We start from the raw sequence: 24,104 nt of genomic DNA on the forward strand, positions 1-24,104 counted from the left end.
TGACATCCAATGGTTGTAGAGACATTTTGCTCAAAACCACAAATATGAACCTTAGTGAGGTGCTAGAAGAAAGTAAGAGTCACTAAAATCAGTAGGATTCATTGACAGGAAACATGAATTTAAGTGCAATCCTCCAAATAGTTTAGTTAGTTTTTAAGACAATGTGAGTCAAATTATTTTAATCCAGTCATCAAGACCACTCCTCACCTACTGCACCTCCTCTAACTGCATACAGAACTGATTCCCCTCTTATAAATCTGAGCCTGAACAATCTAGATTGCTGACATTCAGACTGAACAGCACTCACATTTGTTTTGTGCTCAGTCTGTCATTTATGTACATCCATATAAACACTGGTCCCCACAAGGTCAGAGATTTACTTTATGTCTGTTTGTGTCTGAGAGTACGTGAGAATATCTCAAGAGTCAGGAGGTTTTAAACGCATGAACGCACATGCACACGCACACAAAATACTTGTTAGTAGGAGAAATGCATTGTTGGTTTGGGTCTTTTCAATGGAGAGTTAAAGTAGTGCTTAAACTGCTGCCAAATTAACTGTAATTAGTCGTGGTTCTATTTTGCAAAGTTGTGGCAGTAAAGTCAGGAAGGGACACAAAAACTCCATGATAACATGACCAGCTGTGTTTACTGTGTGTACTCAATATTTTTGACAGATGCCATATAGTGTATAGCTTTGAGTTTTTTATTGATATACACTGCCCATTTTTCTAACATAAAAAAAAATGGAAAAAAAGAAGGTTTAAACAGTGTGAATAAAGTTGACTTCACCGCACCCTCACCTCGCCATCAGTCTGCACAGCTTTGGAACAGGAAGTTCTCCGCTCTGGAGGGGCTGACCTCTGGACTCCTAGCCACGCCCTCACTCGGCCACCATCAAAGCTTAGTGGCTCACCAGCCTGTCTGTCAGGAGTCGAGGACGCCCACTGGTCCCCATTCAACTGTGGCTCCGCCTTTTGGGTCGCTCCTGAGTAGGTGTGGTCGAGCCATGCCAGCCGCTGCACAGAACACAGATCATATAATCTGAAGAGTTCAGTATTCTACATTCAGGTGGTTTATAATGGATCTGCAGAGGATCCAGTCGGTGAATGTTGCTTTTTTTTTTGAAGGATTTCAGCATCATGACGTGGAGATTTATCAACTTCATCAAGTTGGAAATTAGATGTCCTGCACCTTTAAGGATGGTGTTTTATGGATGTTTAGTTTATATTGGTTTTTAGCTGGATCAAGCAACAGCGATACCAGCACTGTAATTGCGAATATCTGTGACTGACTGACTGAGTGATCTTAGTTACCCAGATAAAGACTGTGCACTTTGTGAGAGACAAAATAAGAAAGATATTCTGTGTCGCTTCTAACTCAGAGTGATCATTTTACAAGTAAATATAGCTAAAACCACAGAAGAGTTTTTGTCCTAATAGAAGAATAAACTCAACAAATGTCAAAATAAATGAAATAGCTCAATTACAATAGAAAATTAAGCACAACAAATTCCATTATAAAAATAAACTAAAATACCTAAAAAAAATAAATAAATGCAACAACATGTTCGGCCCAAGGCGACACTATTTTTTTGCAAAACTCAAACTTGTTGAGGCTGGAACTACTTAATCTTAAAGATAAACAAGCACAAATTCAGTATTCCTTTTCATTGTCAGCTGGCTTACATGAGCTCACCATCCAAATGTCAGATTGTCCTTAAAGTTATAACATGTTACTTTTCCACATTACAATGTCTACAAACAACTGGACCTGTGTTCTATATGTTGTTGAGCTGTGTTCTTACATTTTCCCAAATGTTTCCATCAATTCTCAAACCAGAGAAATCTGTGATTTTAATCATGGTAACAGCATGTTTCATTGGTCGCCTGTTAATGACATCATATCCTCTATGATCATGTGTCAGTGTGTTTGTCTGACAGAAGCTCAACATTGACTTTTATCTACTTTTAAATCACATACTCTTTTTTTTTTTTTTTTATCTTGGTGGTTTTCAGCTCTTTATTTGAACCAGATGAAGGATTTTAGTCGTCGGACGTCTGGATCTGAAGTTATCAGAGAAACAAGCTGAGGAAATGTTAGACAGCTCAGCTCCCAGCTGCTGGAGACGTCCTGTCCTGTGTCACTGAAGAGTGCCAGTGACTCTTTTTAAAGTGAAACTACTTTCTGGGTGTTTCTACTGGTTTTAATCCCCTGGTGTGTGTGTTATGAAGAGGAGGACACCTCTGTGGATAATTCAGCTGCTGGTAAAAACCTGCTGATCGTCTGTTTCATAAGTTACAGGGGAATAATAAGAATAAAGGTTAGCATCAATCTCAGCTCCAACTCTTCCCTGAGTCTCTGTCCTCCGTACAGCGTCGCTCAAACACTGACTTTAAATGTCAAACTGCTTCATTCAGTGTTTTTCATGGTTAGAATCACCAGGTCTGTTTGAGAAAACAATCTCACCACAAGCTCCACCTAGCTGTTCTGGAGCTTTTAAATCATAACAAATGATCTTCAGCTGTAGATTAAGTTTTCCCAGTTGTCATGGAATTAGAACATTAAGGATTTCCTATCCATGTTGGCAATCATGTTCAAAAGATTCAGATCAGCGGCTTAAAATGGCGGTGGGGGACACACACACAACTCTGCAGGCACAACTCTTGAGTCGCAGTCAGAATTCATGCGGCATACAAGAGATCACCCGGTCACAGATTTAAAGAAGTAGAACCCTGTCACGTCCTGCGGGCAGACAGCGGGGAGGGTGTGCTGACATCATGAATACAGTAAATAAAATCAGGTTGAGGAAAAAGAGAAGATGCTGTGAGGTGACACAAGTGAACACACTTTGATGTCTTTGTTGGGATGCTGCAGCCATAATCAGATGCTAATTCAGTTTCACGTGTGTCTCAGTTCATCTCTTCCTGTTGAGCTTTGGGGTTCACCGACAGTGCAACAGTGTGTGGGTGTGTGCGAGACATACCAAAATACAGAGATGGGGGATGGGAAGTGGGGCTGCTGCAGGCTAGAAGAGGATGATACTCAAATTACTTCAAAATTTCTAGGACAATTTATGTCCTTCTTTCTGTTTCCCTCTCGATTCATCTTGTTTAGCCTTCATTACCATTTCTCTTCATTTCCATTGCCCTCCTGCAGCTGCTGACATTTCTCCACTCCTGTGTCTCGCCAAAATAAAGCCAAAAAAAGAAACTGATGTACCTGACAACATATAAAGGTGCCACATCCCCCTGGCATCATCAATAAATCAGTAGAGGAGGAGGTGAACTGTTGTAACCGGCTTATAAAACCGACAGCCAGTAACGGAGAACATTTTTAGATAGCTGGTGTATCGGAACATCAATGACTGAGTGTGTGTGACTGACTGTGTGTTTGTATGTCTGTCTGTCTGTGTATGTGAGGGAGAGACAGATGGACAGACCAGGCCTCTGGGCCATGTAGCATCTGGGTCAGAGCAGAACAACAGAGAGAAGAGAGCGAAAATGAATTTAGAAGAAAAACACCACATGGTTTTGTTCTCCTTCAACACATCATTTTGGATGCTGCATTTAAATATCTTAAAATGAGGAGTCAAATGGATCCATCACATGGGAATTCGCACCACTTATCTGCCATATTAAGCAACACTGCTTTAACAAGACCAGGTCAAAACCTAGTCCTAGTACTGTAAAATGATCACTCAGGGAGAAAGATAGAAGCCCATTCACGTCAGTTGCCATGAGGTCAGCATCGAAAGGCGTGTGTCTGTGGCGGGAAACTACGACCTTAACTGCTCGCAGGCAGTAAAGGTCATTCAACACTGTAGGGGACACGCTGTGACTCTTTTCTGCCAGAAGTAGTTAAGGTTTGAAAAACGTTGCTGAAAGTGTCAGTTAATCTCGCAAAACAAAGGTGCTAAGTTTTCAACACTGCCTGTTCGCACCGAATCATTCTGAAAGAATAACGACCAATGGGGAAACTCCAACACTCTGGCTGGCCAACCAATGGTGGAACTTCATCACTCAGTCGGTCAGTGATTTCATGTTTATAGGACTGGTCCCGCTGTTGTGCTCCAGCCAAAAATTACAATGGAAAGGAATGGAAGTCTTAGTAAAGTCTTAGTGAAGACTTATCTTAGTAATAACATAATATAGTGTATTTTTAGTTTTTATAATAACAAAAATAACCAACAAATTCTCATGCATTATGGCACAAGTTGCAGAAAATAAAGCTGTATGAACATAAATTCATCTTAAGGTATGAAAATCATTGGCTATTAAAATACTTGTTTCTGATTGGCTGGCAGGTGTGCATTAAAAGTCTTTATCGGGACAATAATCTGTACTACATTAAATCAGTACTTATGGTCATCTGGGACATGTTAGAGTTTATTTAACCTTCAGTACTCAAACTAACTGATGTTTTAACCTGATTGGATGGAATTTTTGGCCTGTGTGCAACCAGCTAACCTAAGCACTGTAGATCTTGATTCTTTTTCTTTTAACATGTAAATACTGTTACTGTCAACCACTGAGGCTGCTGTAACTCACCAAGTCTGCTTCCTGGTTGGTGATGTCAGACAGAGAGCTGAGGGAACTGAGGTAGCTCCACCTCTTCAGGCCATCTCGTTGACACAGCCCTGCAACACACACACACACACACACACACACACACACACACACACACACACACACACACACACACACACAAAGCTATCATCCATGACAGTACTTTCCTTTAAAAACAACACATTCACTTTAGCCAACACACAGAGCTTTAGTTTTTGTCCTCGTTTAAAGCTTTGAGCAAAAGAAAATTTTGTGCAGTAGCCTGTAAATCTTATTCCACTTTGGAAGAAGCCTGGAGTTGCTTTCAGGCCTTAATGGAGGTCTGAAAAGAAAATTGGTGGTGGCATGTTGGCACAGGCAAACACTGCAGGTCTGTAACCACAAAGAGGTGGACTGTGTGTGTTTTGTTTATTTCTTATTTTGAGGAATTCAGTAGTTGGCCGACTCAGCAGAATCTGTAAACAACTAAAGGGACAGTGGACACAGTCGACCAATCAGAACATGGTAAATTAGATTGTGTCTGGAGCAGACTGCCAGGCTAAATGTCTGCTGCTGGGCGTTAAATGTGGAGCTGGATGTGTGAAGATAAAGTAGCAGCGACAGAGAAACAGCAACATGAAAAGGTTCTCAGGCCCTAGTGGAGAAATGTTTCAAATGCTAAAATGCTAAGACATCTTTTGTTTCCACCTACCTGTGCTCACACTGAAATACGATGAGTCGCCATCATCACAGGAGACTGAATGTCCAATATCAACTGAGGGGTCCCACTCTAACCCCAGGTGCTCATGGGTAGGAGAGGCCGGAGAGGGAGGAGGAGGAGGGTGGTGAGTGGGTGAGGGGAGGTCTGAGGGGAAGGTCAGTTGGGGTTAGCTGATTGGCTGATATCTGGAGAAATGAATGGGACTTGATTGAATTAAATGTTGGTTTACCTTTGGGATGGTTTGAAACTGCAGGGAGGTCCAGGTTAGGTCTATCAAGCGCTCCCTCTTCCTCTAATAGAGTCTCTGAGGGGCAGCCAGAGTCTGTAGCCTGAGACAGAATCCAGTCATCCTCGAACACCTGCAGGAGGAAGAGGAGGAGGAAGAGACTTCAGGAGAAGAAAGAACTGTAAAAGAAAAGCAACATTTCAGGTGGTTGTGTGAGTGCTGTGGAGTGCTTAGGAGGGATAGAGGAACTAGGGCAACAACTAACAGTTATTTCGTATTATGAAATATCTTTTTCTGTCTGAGCAGAAATCAAAGATCCAAATATATTCAACGTACTGCAAGAGAAAATTGTCATGGAAAAGCAGCAAATTATTCTCCTTAAAATTAAGCAAAGCCAAGGCAGAAGTCTATTGTTGGTTTATTGTTTTGTACAATTAAATCATCATGATAAAAGTCATGTAATAATAAAACTAGATTTATTGTGCAGAGGAGGAAGAAGCCAACATGCCTTAAACGTGTAATATGTAAGGTCGTGCTACTTGCTCCACCTACATAGGGGGCAGCATTTCACTTCTTCGCCCCTGTCCAGTTAATAATGTCGTTGTTTTCCACATGTTCCTTATAATTTATTATTTATATTTGCATTTATTGTTGATAGTTAAAATTGTTGATAGCACTGAAACAAATTATGAGTACTTGTAATACAAACAGTATGTTTTTATTTACCTATAAAAATATGAAGGCAAGGGGATACTGCATGACACATGGGTGTCAGGTAGCAGCATAAGGAAGGGATGATGACATCATCACAAAGGCAGAATCAGAAAATAAGGTTTATTTCCAGGTAGGTTTTCACTTACAAGATATTTGGCTTGGTCTTTGGTGCAGTATACAATAAACATATTAACAGGAAATAACAATAAAAAAGGTAAAATACTGACAGTCAAAAAGATAAATATACATAGATACACATATTAAAAAAATAAAACCATGAAAAATACTATGTACAAAAGTGTTGACAAAACTCCTGCTGAGCAGGACGTGCAAAAGATCACAGTATAGACAATATCTGTTATGTGCAGGGATAATACTCCAAGGTGTTACTGTAGTGTGGTTGCTGATTGATGAGGCCAGACGCAGAAGAAAAGGCAGGTGCTGGTCCATCACTGGGGACGACCGGACTGGAATTCTGGTCCTGATACAGACAAACATGTGATAGGACAATTAGTTTAGATCATAGTTCTTTATATTCAAACATGTAAGGTATGTTGTGTGTGTATAATAAATAGTAAGGATAGATATGAATATGCTAAAATAAATACAGTATTAGGCAGTGGATCCTGAACTTGCTGGTTCTGGATCAAACAGTCGCATCTAGCTGAACAACAGCTGCAGGAACAGGCTAAATTCTACTACATCGCTAAAATGTCAACATCATACATTTATGCCACATTAGGTGTTTGTCGGTTTGTCATTTGCACTAATGATACTTTTCACTACAGACCAACATTAGATGTTACTCACCAGTCTTGCAGAAAAGTCTCATCTGTTTACTCGCCCAGCGTTGTCTGCCATGGTGGAAAAACCCACCAGCATTCACCCGAGTTTTGCTTCTTTGCCGTTGAACGTGGTTTCTTGTCGGAGCGGTTCTTCGAGATGGAGATAAAGATCGCTTTCTAGGCACTTCAGACATCTGTGTTTCTGTTGATGGCTTGTCGGCCCACTTTTTTTTTTTTTTTTTTTTTTTTTTTTTTTTTTTTTTTCTGTCGGGAGCCGTAGCATAACTTCAAGCTCAGGAGGAAGCTGTTCTTCTCTGTGTGAGGGCAGACTAGACGCTACTCTGACTCACACAGCATCTAGTGTCATAAAGTGGTATTACAACACGGTCTAGGACACGGCTAGTTGGTTAGCATGCTCATGTTAGTAGATATTCTCTGAAATACAATAGATTGAGGTCTTGGTCATGACATCATCATTGTGGCTCCTTCACATACTATTGATGGTGTTAGTTCATTTTTTGAATATTTTAAACTAAAATTCTGGCCAGATTTGGCCAGATCTTACACATTGTACCTTTAAAGTCTCCACAATACAGATTCTATTAGATTTAATCATAAACATGAGCCACAGTCGAGTCCAGTGCTTGTATCTTAAAGGTCTGTATAGTATTAAGGTAGATGTGCATGTGTTATTTGATTATAAAGCAGGTGTAGGTTCTATATTAATACTGTGGGTTTGTGATATCTTAATTATTTCCAAGGAAGATTGAAAGTATTTGGTACTAGAAATTCCTTGGATCAGTGGTCTGATGGCAAGACTCTAGTTAACGGTAATATTTGGAAGTGTATCACTGCAACGCTGTGTTCGTTTTCCCTCTAATTTGTATCTAAATACATGGTACTTTATAAAATTTAATTGGAATTTATACATGTTGTTACTTGTGTACAGGTGGTGACAGTCAGTGCCATGAAGTTTAAAAAATAAGTCAAAGGTCAGAGGGCATGGTGGAAACAAGTGGAATAAACTCTTTTTCAATACATAAGCTTTAGTAAAATGTTCCATACAGTCTAAAGGTCTCTGTCCATGTGTTGTTTGATTATAAAGCAGGTCTAGGTTCTATATTAATACTGTGAAAGTATCAAAGCCTCAGTCCACAGAGAAATGCACACAGCCTGTATTCAGAAACTGAGCCTTAAAACCAGCCATCAGGACTTCTTGAACTTTGTGATGTCACAACAAAACAGTCACCGCCCTCAGCCATGCCCAAAGCCCCGCCCACCTGGACCCTCACTGCCATTCATTTTGGTTGTTACAGTGTGATTGTGTGTGTGTGTCTGTGTACCAGTCTCATGCTGAGTAGCCGTGTGTGTGTCCGTGCGATGTTGTTGTAGACGTGGCTGCAGTGGCGCAGCAGCTCCAGCAGTCGGCTCTCTATGTGCTGAGCATCAGTCGGCTCGCTGTGTTGGATCAACGCCTCGCCACGCTGCAGGAGGGTGTTCACACGGCCGGAGTTCACACACACACACTGCTGGAAGGACTACACACACACACACACACACACACACACACACACACACACACACACACACACATATACATATACATACAGAAAGTACATATACAGTGCATGAGGTAGGAAGAGTTTAGTTGTATAACACAACATACCTGCAGGCATCTCAGCTTTTCACAGGTGTTTCCAGTCAGGTAATCCACCTCAGTCAGACGGACGTCCAGGTCGGCCAACCAGAGAGAGAGCTCCTCCCTCTCTGCCTCAAACCCCTCCCACTCTGAGACAAAGAGCTGAGAGAGGAAAGAGGGACAGTCCATCCTCAAAACTCTTCCCTTTTTTTTTTAAAGTATTAGTAATGTTTGGAAACACTTTGGTTGATTATTTAAAAGTCAAGTTCTCCCCTTCTTATGTCCAAATTACCGCAGTTACACCACACAAGCTAATTGATAAAAACATCAAAGATTAAATAAGACTAGGTCAAAACCTAGTATATATCTGGACTGCCTGTGACCAAATCCTGATTTTATAACTACAACGTCGTCTGACAAAATTATCAAACACATAAATTAAAGACAAAGACTGAGCTGTGATTTCAGTGGGATTTACTCAAAGAGAAAGTTAAAAGAGAAAGACTGTGTCTTTTTTCTGTTTTAAGTCATCTTAAACAAAAAAAAAATGACACATGGTCCACCAGGTGAGCCACCAGGGCCCTTTCTTATTTCCTTTCTTATATTTCTTATTTAGTCTCTGACACGGAGCACAGCCTCCGTCTGGATGCACAATAGTTGAGTCTTTATTTACTTCAACTCCAGAACATAATAGATTTTTATTACAGGCAGGTCTTAATGTCTAACTCCCTCTGTTTGATATGTAGAGTTGGTCATAGTCGTTAGTACGAAGCCTCGTTACCAATGACTTCTCTCTCTCCCTCCCTCTCTCCTGCTCTCTCTGCTCAGTGTGTCTTATGTTTATTTATTCCTCTGCCTCCTTCAGTAATAATGATACATGTAATGAAAGTAGTTTATTTGTTGTATACCCAATCTGTCTCTAGAGATAATGAGCTAAGTTAGCAACACTGCAGTTGTAAACACCCCCCTAACAGAGTATCATCAGTCAGTCAGTCAGTCAGGGACATTCCAGATTTTTTTTTTTTGGGCTTTTTGTGCCTTTAATGGACAGGACAGTAGAGAGACAGGAAATGGGGATACAGAGAGAGGGGGTCCGAAGCGGGAGGCGAACCGGGGGCCAGCTGCAGTGAGGACTGTAGCCTCTATATATGGGGCGCCTGCGTAACCCACTACGCGACACCCCCAGATTATAGGGCTGGCTGCTGTGCTCAGCAACAACGGGTTGGTGACATATATTAGCAAACACTGTCACTCCACAGAAAGTCTGTCAGAACTCTGTCAGAAATTTTTAAAAATTCAAAGATGAAACAAATGAGCACAGAACAACAACCTCTGCAGAAATTAAAAGTAGACTTAGGGGAAATTACAGGAAGAACTCTGACCTTCAGTCGCACTGTGATGGATTCCAGTTTGGCATTCACGTCATCCCATCGTCGCCCACATTCCCTCGCGGACGCCAACAGCTTAGCCTGAATGGCGCCCAGAAACAGCGGAGTCAGTGCTCGATTCCTCTGGGTCAGACCGTCCAACTGCACGAGCCGAGATCCTGCCTCGCACCGAAGCCGCTGAACACACAAACACAGGTCATATCTGAGGTAATGCACAACAAACATAAACATAATCTAGAACTTCTTTACATACAGCTACATGAAGCAACTCAGGCTTCTTTTGAAGACTTCCTATCCTACAAATCCAGTGTGTTCATGTAAAACAGGTTTTTTTTGTCCATTTGTAAAGAGTTGAAAACATTTGGGCACTTTCTGTAAATAGCCACAGACTCAGTTTTCAAACAATGTGCAACATCCTTCACATTCAAGTGTTGAGCCCCAGTATGAGCCTGTACCAACTGGTTTGACTCAATGATAAACTTTAATCAATGTGCAGTAAAAAGTGAATGTTGCTAACAGTTATTAGCACACAGTCTCATTCTGCCCAGTTTACATATCAAAGTACGACTCTATGCAGACGACTTGATTCTGCAACAAAATTGAGTGTGTGCATTTGTTTTCATAATTTATATCATTAAAAGTGAGAAAAAAAGAGAAGCTCAAAATGATCCAAAGTTAAGACTTTGTATTTCCTTTGATGAGAAACCCAAGTTATTTTAATCCCTTTCATGATGAATTACATGGGTTGAAATATGAGCTCAATTTAAGTTGAACTTTTCCACGAGAAAACAAAGTTTAATGTTTGAATATTTATGTTACATATCTCCTCACCTCAAACTTCCTCAGTTCTTCCTTGGCAGTGATGTAGGTAACGTGGGCTGAGTTATGGGAACTGACAGCCTGTTCCGCCAATTGCAGCCACATATCCAGGTGGGCGTGTTCCTCCATAAATTTGTGCCATAGGACCCACCTCTTCTCCAACCTGGAAATAGACAGGACACACACAGCCTGTGTGATTGTCTCTCAGTTCTAAAGTTGAATGGAGGTCAATTATTGTTATTATTATTTTAATTATTAATTTTTAGAGCATGAACATTTATTCTTTATCTTTTTGAGTCTGGTGTCCAGTTCTCTTGATACATCCATGAAAGACACTCACTGTCCACATTCCTGCAGGTCTCCGTGTTGACTCCAGCTGCCATCCACTCGCTGTGTGTCCCCCCCGCTCAGCTCTAGAGGAGACGAGGTGAGAAGAAATGGAGACTCTGACAGATTCAGAAACAGCTCCATGTTCCTCATTTCCTCTCCAAGCAAAACATCACTTCCCTCAGAGGTGGGGATGATGTCACGATGGCATGCTGACATCACGTCACATTTATCTGCTGAGACACAAGGTTTAGAGGAAGTTAGACTTCGAGATGGTAATTTATAGAAATAATAGACACAATCAGAAGAGAGCAGGCTCTGAGCCTCACTTCTGATTGGCTCACTGACCTGTTGTTTCTAGAGCTCCAGAGAGAAGCCTGAGAGCGATGTAAAACTACACTGAGATGGTTTTTGGTTCTTAAAACCACAAATATATCTTCTAATGGATCATCACTTCAAACAAAACCTTTACGTACATGAACACACATTTGCACATGTGCTGTTCCAACAGGTGTGTTTTTCTATGACGAGGGAGTTGATTTTGTTGAGAATTTGATTCTAGTATCAAACATGGAGTAAAACTGGAATCTTCAGGTCAACATTTTAACAAGAATTCATCCTGTTTGGTGGTTTGGAGCCAAACAGCATGAAGAGACAGACCTCACTGCATCTTTAACACACACACACATACACGCACATTCACAGAGGAGGCAGTGATTCACCATTCTCCTCCTCAAGATCCAACACACACACAGTTATTGCTTATTCATGAGCCTCTCTGGGTCTTTATTGAGGTGGATCCAGAAACGTTCTGAATGACTGGAGAGAGAGAGAGAGAGAGAGAGAGAGAGAGAGAGAGAGAGAGAGAGAGAACATAACACCAAGGACCAGATTTACGTGTATGAAAGGAAGGACACACTTACTCTACACCTTTCATTTAGTCTGCACCCACAATCTGTGTGTATTTATCTCCTGATTTACAGATGCAACAGCTGATTACACAGTCAGGTCCTGTGACTGACATCCAGGCTCATTTTCTGAGCTCGCATCCCGTTCACCTTCCATCCTCACTGAGACACTGATTTTCTAAAACACTCTCCAAAGGAGATAAATCTAAAAACTCTGACCTCTTGTTTCAGTGTGGACCAGGAAAACGGGGATTTTGGAAAACAACTACATAATCCTGATCTTGTGCTGTGAGGCTGTAAAGTTCAGCAGACAACACACTGATGCTTTCTGATCACTCATTCTAACTGTTAATTGCACGAACTTCTGCCTAGTTGTCTCTCAACCAAAACAATAACAAGACAGCGTTGGATGACGTCATGAAATAGCGTGGGATCATGGGAGTTGTTGTCTTCACCACATTACCACAGGCTCCTCCCGGTTTGGATTCCTTCAGTGTGACTGGTTCAGGAAATCAAACAGACCTGGTGATTCCAACTGTTAAAAACTCTGAATGAAGCAGTTTGACATTTAAAGTCAGTGTTTGAGCGACGCTGTACGGAGGACAGAGACTCAGGGAAGAGTTGGAGCTGAGATTGATGCTAACCTTTGTTCTGATTGTTTCTCTGATAACTTATGAACCAGACATTCAGCAGGTTTTTACTTAATTATAATTAAGTAATTATCCACAGAGGTGTCCTCCTGACCAGACACCTCTTTTGGATGACTGTTTTCCTGTGTTTCAGATGTTTCGGTGTGAGTGGCGAACTCACCTAAACATGTGTGGACACACACTCAGTGTTTTCACACAAGTAGGTTTTAAATTCAGCCTGCTTTGTGTGTGAATATAAAATGACACTGCGGGAATGTTGCAGGAAAAACGAATTAATGAAGTGTAACAAGAGGAGACCACCATTCATCTCCACCTGAGACAAACTATGAGTCATAAAAATCAGCATAGATGAATCTGAGCTTATGCAACCATCATTAAAGAGACTGAATTATACAATAAGATGCACAACGTCAGCCTGTTCAGTCAAAGCTCTGAATGGAGCAGGAGAGCTGAGGAAATGGTGTTGATATGTGAACTCTAAAAACTGCCCATGCAATATGGAGACTGATATTCAGTGTGGTGGTGCACAACAAACAGAGTTGAATGAATCTGATGTGTCACTAGAAGACTGACATAAATACAGACAAACACAAAGTGCAAATGTCTCATCAGAAGCGTGCAGCAGTTTTCCTGCAGTGATTTCACACTTCAGTGACCCTCAAGTTCGAGTTTATGAACACAGAACTCCCCCCTCCCTGTGTTGGTTTGATCTTATACAATAGACATATACTGTGTTCACTCATTATTATTGTTTAAGTGTATTTTGAGTTAACTTGGTGGAGTGTAGGGATGCATACGAGTACTTGAGTACTCGTTCCTGTCATTATTCGAGTAGCATTTCACTACTCGTGCACCTGCACACGTGTTGTTTTTGGCTACAATAGTTCAACTCAGTTGGCGTTACGTGCACCATGGCAGCCGTGACCAGGAAAAGTGATGTCTGGAAATAGGAAAGAAAGACAATAACGTGCAGTTCAAGAGATGTGGCGTTAAACTTGCATATCATGTTCTCCGACAGCCAAACAGTAGGCTTGGCCAGGGAGGTCCGTGTCTGACTGAACACAAGCTTAATATTGGTTCCGCTCGTCTTTCCAGTTGGACATGAACTTTCTTTTTTATGGTAAAATTAAATTATAATATATATCTCTATATAGATATATAGATTTAGAGGTAGGTAGAGGTACAGCGGGTCGTCCACTAATTGGAAGGTTGGTCATTTGATCCCCAGCTCCTCCGGTCTGCATTTTGTAGTATCCTTGGGCAAGATACTGAACCCTGAATTGCCCTCAATGTGTCATTGTATGTGTATGTATGGTAGATATGTGTTGGTTAAAGCACTGTGTGAATGGGTGAATGTGGCTTCTATTGTAAAGTGATTCCAAGCAGTTGCCGATTTCCATGTCATTAACTATATATGTCCCCTTCTTCCTTCGTCCAATCATTTATTTCCTGTTCTGTATTTCCTTATCTGTCTCTATTTTCTTAGTCATTCATCACGAACATACTCTCCTTTTGTTCCTTCCTTCTTCCCCGTCTTCCTCTTCTTCCTTTCTCAAATCAGACATTTCATGTCAACTCAGTCACCCATCCAGAGAAACTGTGTGTGTGTGTGTGTGTGTGTGTGTGTGTGTGTGTGTGTGTGTGTGTGTGTGTGTGTGTGTGTGTGTGTGTGTGTGTGCGCGTGTGTGCACCTGAGCACTTCTAACCTCCCAGACTCATAAATCAAGTACTTCCTCCCACCCCATAGGAGGATGATCAGGCCAAGGCCTCATCCTCCAAACTCCCACCTGGGGACTGAGAGAGATAGAGATAGAGATAGAGAGAGAGAGATAGAGAGAGAGAGAGAGAGAGAGAGAGAAAGAGACAGTTTTGTGTTGTGTGTGTGTGTGTGTGTGTGTGTGTGTGTGTGTGTGTGTGTGTGTGTGTGTGTGTGTGTGTGTGTGTGTGTGTGTAGAGTTATGAGGCCAAGGCTTCAGCCCTGGACCACTGAGGGGCCACATACATCCTACTCACTGTCTGCCTCGGTGTGTGTGTGTGCGCCTGTGTGCATCCAAGTGGATTTCATAGTCTGTCTGTGTATTTTGTCAATATCATGCAAACCCCAATTATCAATTACATGATTAATGATCTAATACATAAAATATCACAAAGTTAGCAGAACCCACTTTTACCTGAAGACTTCTCATGATGTCATCAGCAGCTTAAGAACCTAAATGATTGAATTCTTGGTGATGTACTTCTGTTTAAGTTTTAGACCTGGACGGTGAGGACTTGTCACTTCCTTAAAGGTTTTAGGTTTGCGACTAGCATTAGGTTTTTATCATAGTCTGTATATAAAAGATGGACAAAGCCTCTGTGACGTCATCCACAGAAGCTCAGAGTGAGCTGCTCCACCGTCGCTATCTTGGCAGTGCCTGACTCCACCCCTAACTCCCAGTTAATCCCTAAATGGGTAAAGAGGTGGGGCATGGGTGAAGCCAAGACTCAAGTGCTACCGGTTTGTGGCAAGCATACACTCACCCACCTGTCACTCAAAGAGGCCACGCCCTCAATTATGCAGAACTTAAGTCTTAATAAAATGTAAAGAGGTGAGTTAGATAAACAGTTGTCATGAAGGAGGAAATTAGCTCTAGAGACCAAAACTGTTTTTGTACCAGGCTGTAAACATATTTATTTCTGCCGTAAAGTTGGACATTTTAACATGGGAGTCTATGGGGACTGACTCACTGATGGAGCCAGACTCTAGTGGTCATTAGAGGAACTGCAGTTTTTTGCACTTCAGTATTAGCTTCATTTTTCACCCCCATAGGTTGGAGATGGTCTTTATTAGAACAGACCTGCAATTAAAGTTAAAATTAGGGGCCAGGGAAAGTTATCTATCAACGAGGGTATAAAAATACTGATGTGTAAGTGCAGCCGATCTCATTTGTGTTGTTGTTTTTTAGCAACATATTGAGGAAATGTTTAATAGTCCTTTCTGCAAAGTTACAAAATGTTCATACGGAATATATTTGCTGAACATTCACTGAACATTTCACCATAGTATTTGCTAAATAAATATAAATATCCAACTAAAGCATGACTAATGTTTTATTGACTTTTTATTAACTTTTTAACAATTCATTTATAAAGACAGGACATAGGACGTTTTCCTTTTTAACTAACACCAACATCTTTTCAAACCAGCCTTGACCTAAAGATATGCATAGTTCAGAGCACGAACCGTGGGCTACAGAGTCAAAGGCTGCACTTTACCTCCACCCTGACCACCTACATATGATCTCTGTGTGCTGGACGCGTACATCACACTTCATGGACTAGGGCCAATATTGTCAGTGAACATAATCCAAACTGCAATTATGTTTATTCGTATGTATTAAATAAGACCATTAAGTAGTGTTAATGTAATCCTTGGGTGAAAAGGCTGAAGCATCAGTGGCCCAACATCCAGTGTCACAGCTGATAAAGTGAGGAAGAGGACACAGTTATTTATTACAAAGAAAACAATGAAGAAAAAAGAAATGCCTCTTCACTGCTCCTCTCACAATGCAGTGATTAGCCAAGACTTAAACAAACACTCCTCTCCTCCCTGCCCAACAACAGATTACTTCACTCATGGCCTCCACTCACTCACTCACTCACTCACTCACTCACTCACTCACTCACTCACTCACTCACTCACTCACTCACCGACCGACCGACCAACCGACTCAGTTCAGATGATGGTATACATCACCTCAGTCTCAAGAGAACAAACAATAATATAAGCATCTGTTGAACATGTGGACACACACACACACACAGCTCTTTTACCCAGTGAGCTAAAAGTGTGAATGGAGCTTCATTATGTAGATTTACCAGAGAGAGAGGGAGAGAGAATCTTTATCTGTTGATGAGTCACCAGCTGCCTGCAGCTCGGAGCTGAACAACACACACTGTACTGCTGATAGAGACATATACACACACACACACACACAGATTTTAATGACTATTACTATTTTTCATTCATTCCATTTCCGCTTTTGACTCTTAACTGCTGATCCCTGCCTCAGGCACTGTTAAACACACAAGTCAACTGTCTCAGTCCGGAGCAGAGTTGTAGTCGCCACTGAGGACACTGAGGTCATGTCCTCTGTTTTTCAGGTGGGACCGCAATAGCAGGGGCCAGTCCTGTAAACGTGAAAGTTGCCAGCTGAATGAGCGATAGAGTTACACCACTGGTTGGCCGGCTGACTGTTGCCAGGGTGGTGCTACTGACTTTTTTTTTTTTTTTTTTTTTGACAGACTATTCTGACAACCTCAGCTATGTTTTTTTTTCTTAATTATTTTTCAAAGATGCACCTAGCAAAAACTCTAGTGATTTTTTGGACAAAGCTTAGCTACTTTCCATAAAGTCAACAGTACTGTCTCAGACTTTCCCGCCACAGACACACCTCTCATTGCTGACCACACAGCAGTTGACATAGACATGAACTTCTTCTAACGTTCTCTCTGAGTGATCATGTTACAGTACATACAGCTGAAACCACAGCTCAGTCTGTCTTTAACTGATGTGTCCGATGATGCTGTCGGACGACATCATGGTTATGAAATCAGGATTTTAGCAGCAGCCGAGCAGCAGCTTGGAAGTGACTGCTGGTTAACATGTAGTCTTAATGGACCATGTTTCAGTCACTGTTTCAAACTTGTTCTGTTGTCTTGACAACAGAAACAGAAAAACATGTCAATGACAGCAGCTTCATTATGAATTTGGCAAGAAGTAATAAATTAATTTCAGATGATTAGCGCATTTATTCAATTTGCAAAATGTTTTTTAACACCAACACACACAAGTAGTGTAACTCAGCTTAAGTGCATGAGTGGTACCATCAGTATTTTTCATTATACAGGTAGTGGTTTGATAGGTATGAGTGGCGTGTGGGGCTGCAGCTACTTCCTGGAAGCAGCACCAGTGCAGATCTGATACACACCAAACTTAAAAGGTAGAAATCAACTGTTTGTTAATGACTGACTGAGTGACTGACTGACTAACTTTCCACCACTGCTCAGCCAAGAGCCTTATCACTAAGTTTGAGGTATAAACAGGTTCTATTGGGAGGGTATTTACAGCTTCAGTGTTGCCAACTTACCACATTCTCTCTAGATTCAGAGACCTATTTTCAAAACCTGGTTATAAACCTGGTTCAGGTCTGGACTGTATACGGATGCCGACTGGGGGCTCAGGGCTACACCACTTGTTACAGGCAGTCTACTGAGCTGCTCTGGTTTCCTGGCTGCTCAGGAACTGCAGGTAAGAGGAGGAGTGCTTCCAATAAACTGAGCCTCACCTCCATTACAGCAAATAAACTACTTTCATTCCATGTATCATTATTACTAAAGGAGGCAGAGGAATAACTAAATATAAGACGCATCGAGCAGCGAGAGCAGGAGAGAGGGAGGGAGAGAGAGAAGTCATCGGTAACTGCTAAAGAAGCTAGCAGATCTGAATAGCATGAAAACAACAGAAACACCAGCAACAGGAAATTAGACAATACGCTTACTGTAGCACAGCAATGTGCTGTTAAGAATCAAAGGGTTTCAGTTTGTATTAACATATAATGCAGTAACTTTAACACGACAGTCGGGAGCAAATACAATCTAGTTCTGTGTGAAACACTGCACCGTTATAATAGCAATTAGCCAAGGTGCAAGCGTGTCTGGCTTTTAAATAGAATGGGAGGTGGCACTGTGGTTTATTGGCTGTTACACCCATGAATAATTAAGACATTAAGTACAACCCTTTTGATCAATGCGCCTGGTGCAGACTGTTTTTCCATCGTTAAAATAGCAAAAGTGACATGGACACGGCCTAAACGCACTTGTGCCACATGCTTCAGACCATGCGCTTTGGATCGTTAAAATAGAGCCCATTGTGTCTCTTCTAACTTTCTCTCTGAGTGATCATTTTACAGTAAATCCAGCTGAAATCACAGCTCAGTCTTTGTCTTTCATTTATACGTTTGGTGATTTTGTCAGACAACATTGCAGTTATAAAATCAGGATTTGACCATAGGCTGTCCAGATATATACTAGGTTTGACCTAGTCTTGTTTACAGTTTATAAAATGGGCTATTATCACATTAAATGACATTTGAGGGCATGGTAGACTTTGTTCCATTTGTTTTTTAAGTTGCACCATCAATTGAACCCAATTAGAAAGTCATCAGTGTTAATCAGTGGGCTTCAAAGGGGCTGCCAGGCTGTTTCATGTGTGTATGCTAAGGTAGGGTAACTTCCTGCTGCTGTAGCTTCATGTCAGAGTGGTTATAATGTGAACTCTCAGCAGGAAAGACAGGAAGAATATTTCTGACCAGAATTACCGCCTCATCAGTGTCTGCCTCTGTCACTCAGGTTACATCCCTGTTTATCCAAAGTCATATAAAATATGAACCATTTGTGTGAAATTTTGTCATAATTGCTGTGTGAAGTCTTGAGTTATGGCTAGTTCCTTCAAGGTATTACTGAGATATCGTGTCCAAAACGTTATTACCTGTGAAATTTACAAAAAATTTAGAAAAATGCTCTGTTCTGGCAATGTTTAGGAAAGTGATAACAAATTCCTGGATCTGCACCAAAATGTAATGGGTTCCTCTCTGGTCCATGACCCTGCTCTCCAGCAAATGCATAATCCTGCTGACAAACAAACAAACACACATTGGTGCAAACATCACCTGTTTGTGTCTGGTAGTTTTCCATGGGCAAGATTTGAATATGAGACAGACATAAGGCAGAGACTACAACGAACACACACACACTTAATTTGCATCTACTGAATTAAAGAGGGATTACAACTGTTCAGACAAATATTAGAGAATTTCACTGCATCTTAACGGATGTTGACGAATGCAAAAAAGCCTCCTGTTACTGCAACAACACACATACACACAAACACACACACATCCTGAATACAGATCACACGAGACGGTCCTCCTGTAACAAATGAGTCCACAGGTCGTCTGTGCAGCAGCTTATTACAACCCATAGTTATAATTTATTGGTGGACGACCTCCAGCAGCCACAGTCATTGTGACGGGAGCAGAGGAGTCAGGTGACATATTGTGAAGAGCGACTAAGTCCATAGCCATTTCTCAATACAGAGTATGCCAAGTTCGGACTCCCGTACTTTGGACTTCTGAGTTGAGCTTCTGAAGTTTGAACTCCCGACTCCAAAGGACAGGAGGACTATTTTCAACTGGAACAGCAGCATTCTTCCTAATATCAGCAGCTCAGCACAGGTTACACTTCAACACACCTGTTCCTGACTGTACTGTGACCAATTCATATAAACTCAAATCTCCACAAGCTGACAGAGTGTAGTAAAACATACACTTCATATATTAAAAATCGAAGTATATTTAATATGCAGCACACGGCCTCTGTTCAATTTAGTTCACATATATATTTCTTTTTATTGTAAAGTGGTGGTATATTTGTAATCAGAGGCTCACAGAGGCAGAGCTGTTGTTAAACTGTCCAGCAAATCATTTATTTTAGCTTCATCTTTTCAAACTAACGAGCAGCAACAAATATGATATTTCAATTCAGATCAAATTTCATCTTCCAAAAGGAATGTTATCAGATATCAAAACAATGAAGACAACAGAGCTACCAGTAAATGACGGAAGAGCCGCAGAGACAATACTTTTTCTACTGGGACGATGGCACACACTGACCGGCCGGTCTCACCCGGCAGGACGGTCCCCACAGCTCCGAAATCCCTGAGCAAATTTCCAAACAGATATTATTTGGATAAAATGACACAGATTTAAGTCTTAACAGAAAAAAAACATAACTTAATGAAGTGATATCATAACAGTCCTAGGGTGAAAATTATTCCACCTTTGAACTTGGCTGTAGTTTATTATTTTCCTTTTGGAAATTCATCAGGATTCTCTCTCCTCATATATATAGATAAATATAAATATGGTGTTTGTAAAATGTGTTTGCTTGAGCCGGTTGAAGGCTCAGTACATGTGCACGTGTGTTCACGTGATCAGGATGGAAAAACCCTGACTACCTAACTTCATCTTCAATCAAGTTTTTAAACTTGTCCACCTCTCACCATCTGTCCCCAGCTTTGGTCTGAAAACTGAGGATGATCCAGGTTTTAAAACTGATGTCACTGACCTTCCACTGCCTCAACAGAAACGCACCACAGAGCACCACACTCTTATCATGCAGCCTCACTAGGACTTCAGTATTATTTTTTTCAGATGAAAAGATAAAAAGTCTTGTCCATCATAATTTGCATTAGATCATTAAACTTGTTTCAGGGTAACAACACTGACAGCTCCTGCCTGAGTGGAGGTTGAGGGCAGTACTGTGGTTATCAGATCCTCCTCTGTCGTTCTACTTTAATTGAATGAATTAAAAGACAATCTAGTTTCAGGAACCTTTATCTTGAATGTCTGAAGTTCCACTGCTTGCATGAAGTCATTTTTTATAAATTACATTCATTTGAGGTCAGATAGTGTTTGGTAGTGGCCTTATTTTTAAAGCTACTTTCAATCAATCTTATCGAATCATTTTTGCTGAGGTTGTTGGCTGATATTTTTGTTTGATAGCAGCTACATTCTCTGGATCTTTTTTTGTGTCGTGAACATAGCTGCTCATCCTGCAGGAAAGCGGAAGCAGTCAGACAGATCATGAGGGAACGAGTGGAGGCAGCTTATCTCCACTATTAAGACCCATCCCTGTTGAGATGATGAGGATATCACCTTCTTTGCTGTAAACTGAGGCAGGAAAGGAAGTGAATTCATGTTATTAAGATTAAGAAAATGGCTTTTGTTGGACCTGATGGTGATACGGAGCTGAGGAGGAGGATTAAGATGAGAGGAAACGAAGTAGGACTCGTTTAAATAAAGTCTGTGCCCTGAGACAGAAGCCTGAAACTACAGGGTGGCGAGGGGCGGGGCTTCATTTATACGCAGCTTTATTAGCGTGGTGCTCAGAGGTGGAGTTATGCTATTAGACCTGCAGTATAAACTGAATGATAGTCAGCTGTGACGATGAATGAGGTGAAAGCAGGTGAGTTCACAGCACCACAGTGTGATGATATCCCCACAGAACCTGTATCCTAAGACAATGTTCATTCAGCCTCTGGCAGCAAATGCAGAGCAGGAGGGACATTTATGGTAGTAAAACAAAACCATTTTATGAATATGAAAACTACACTCAGAGCAGGAGGTGGCTGAGGCAGAAGGTTGGGTTTATGATCTTTTGTTTTCATAAAACTTTTTCTAATTACACAAAAGTTTCTCTCTCAAATTTTCTTTGCAAATGTGTTTCAATCTGTGTTAGTGAGCAGGATCATCCACCCACCTGACAGGTGTCATATCAAGATGCTGATTACACAGCAGGAGTCACTATAAAAGGCCACTTTAAAATGTGTAGTTCTGAAACTAGAATCACTGCCTCATGGTTGTCTGCCTCCTCCACTCAGACTAGTTTCAGGTTACATCCCTGTTTATCCAGAGTCATAGAAAATATGAACCATTTGTGTGAAATTTTGTCATAATTGCTGTGAAGTCTTGAGTAATGACTAAAGAGTGTTTTGTGAGGTCACACTGACCTTGACCTTTGAATCCAAATCCACAATCTTTATCACGATCTGCGTTTTATTTCCGCTCAGATTTTATTGTGAAAGTCCTAACCGGAAGTTGTGATTTGTATCTTTCCCCCACATTGGCGCTGTTTTCGGATGTTTGTCTGCTCGACCCTGTTCTGGCCCACAATGAGTACTCGTTTGGATAGAGCTGTTATTTATGAGGTGCTATATGTAAGTGTTTTGATTTGAAAGTCCAGTCACTACTAACCAGCTAGCCACAGCTAACCCCAGCTAACTTACAGGCATGTATCTCATCTCACGGACAGACTGTAACTCCACCGTCACCAGCTGCAGCACAAGACGGTTGTGTGGAAGTTCTTGTTCTGCTCAGGTGGAAAGCTGCTACGTGCCGCTACTCCAAACTCGCTGAGGCTGCAGAGCAGAACGAGAACTGACATTGTCATCTGCAGTTAGCGGGCTAGCTGCTAGCTTTCAACAGACAGTGGGCTATTTAGCAGCAATTGAATTAAATACCTAAATATAGCACCCTTTAATGACGCGGTCTGTACGATTCATCTGAAAAGTAGATCATATGCCAAAGTAAGATTGTCCACAATATAAAATCATCATCTGACTGTCACTGGTGCAGAGACATAAAAACAACATGGTGACACTTAGTGGCAGATAGCGGCAAAATAACAATGATTCAGGACATGTCAGTGTCAGTTACACTGTGATACAGAAATGATTACAAAAATTAAACTGCACTTCACATCTTGAAGCTTTGATTTGAACATTTTTTTTCCTAAGGGATGAAAGCAGCATTAAACAGAATTAGTTTTCATGGAGCTGAAGGAATGTGGTTTTTCATTTTGTTTATATATTGCTTCATGTACGGCTGGAAAACAAGGTGACATTTTAATTTGGTTGTGACCTTAACATTTAGAAAACTCCAATCAAACTGGCATCAGACATATTGTGTGTGTAGAGAAAAGCTCTCCAGGTCAACGAGTGCAGTTTGGAAAATGCTGGAAGGAAGCAGTGAAATGCATCACCCCCTGAAGTTTCAGCGGCGAAGGAGAAGAGATGAATGGCTCCTATTAGAGCAGCTTTAGAGGGAAAGTGATATTCAGCCGAGGTGGTGATAAAGGTGAGAGGAAGTTAAGACTATTAGAACCAAGACTGATTAAAATAACGTCTGTGTCCTGAGACAAAGTTAATCATCCCCCGTGCTCCTGAGCCAAGGACACACACCTGAAACCTGAGCACACATGGCTGCTGTGTAACCACAGTCAGCATCATTTCTGTGGCACTGACATTGTTGATCATCTGCCTGCAAATATCTCTGAGTTCGGAACGTGTAGAAGATAAGCACACAGTGATGGTCGCATGCAGCCAAACCTGAAACTACCTTGAAATTTGTGCATTATTAGGATCACATTCAGCGAGCTGACAGATAAGAAGAAGTCTTCCTGTCATACAAAAGCTGCTACAGTGGCTGCAAGTGGCTCTAAACCCAACAAAGCTTTGACCCTTTTTCATCTTAGTCAGTTCTTATAGTGAGAAAATTAACAATCAACTGCCGTGGATTGCAAGGACTTACTATGACTCAAGGATACATTCACAGCTGCAAGCATAGGTCAAAGGCAAAACAATACACACACAAATGTATGAGCATTAAATCAGAAAGAAACCAGGCTGCCTACAAGGGATCCAATCCTCATCAACAATGGTTATGATGACAAGAACTGCATGTAGTCATCTTTATTAAAGCAAAATAATAATAAAATAAATAAA

General features: G+C 41.2%; 1 protein-coding gene across 1 annotated transcript in view; it reads right to left on the minus strand.

Moving 5' to 3' along the window:
- Nucleotides 1–24,104, minus strand: part of LOC111216944 (nesprin-2-like) — a 44,449-nt gene that overhangs the window by 5,932 nt on the left and 14,413 nt on the right. The window contains exons 2-10 of the mRNA XM_022738608.1: nucleotides 11,177–11,399; nucleotides 10,849–10,999; nucleotides 10,012–10,194; nucleotides 8,657–8,791; nucleotides 8,334–8,528; nucleotides 5,513–5,624; nucleotides 5,257–5,358; nucleotides 4,548–4,636; nucleotides 795–1,016 (exon numbers count right to left, since the gene is read on the minus strand). Coding sequence (XP_022594329.1) covers nucleotides 795–1,016; nucleotides 4,548–4,636; nucleotides 5,257–5,358; nucleotides 5,513–5,624; nucleotides 8,334–8,528; nucleotides 8,657–8,791; nucleotides 10,012–10,194; nucleotides 10,849–10,999; nucleotides 11,177–11,382 — 1,395 coding nt within the window. The 5' untranslated portion in view covers nucleotides 11,383–11,399. The remainder of the gene's footprint in view (nucleotides 1–794; nucleotides 1,017–4,547; nucleotides 4,637–5,256; nucleotides 5,359–5,512; nucleotides 5,625–8,333; nucleotides 8,529–8,656; nucleotides 8,792–10,011; nucleotides 10,195–10,848; nucleotides 11,000–11,176; nucleotides 11,400–24,104) is intronic.

The sequence above is a fragment of the Seriola dumerili genome, unplaced genomic scaffold (assembly GCF_002260705.1).
Source record: "Seriola dumerili isolate Sdu_G_001 unplaced genomic scaffold, Sdu_1.0 BDQW01000036.1, whole genome shotgun sequence".
Lineage (NCBI taxonomy): Eukaryota > Metazoa > Chordata > Actinopteri > Carangiformes > Carangidae > Seriola > Seriola dumerili.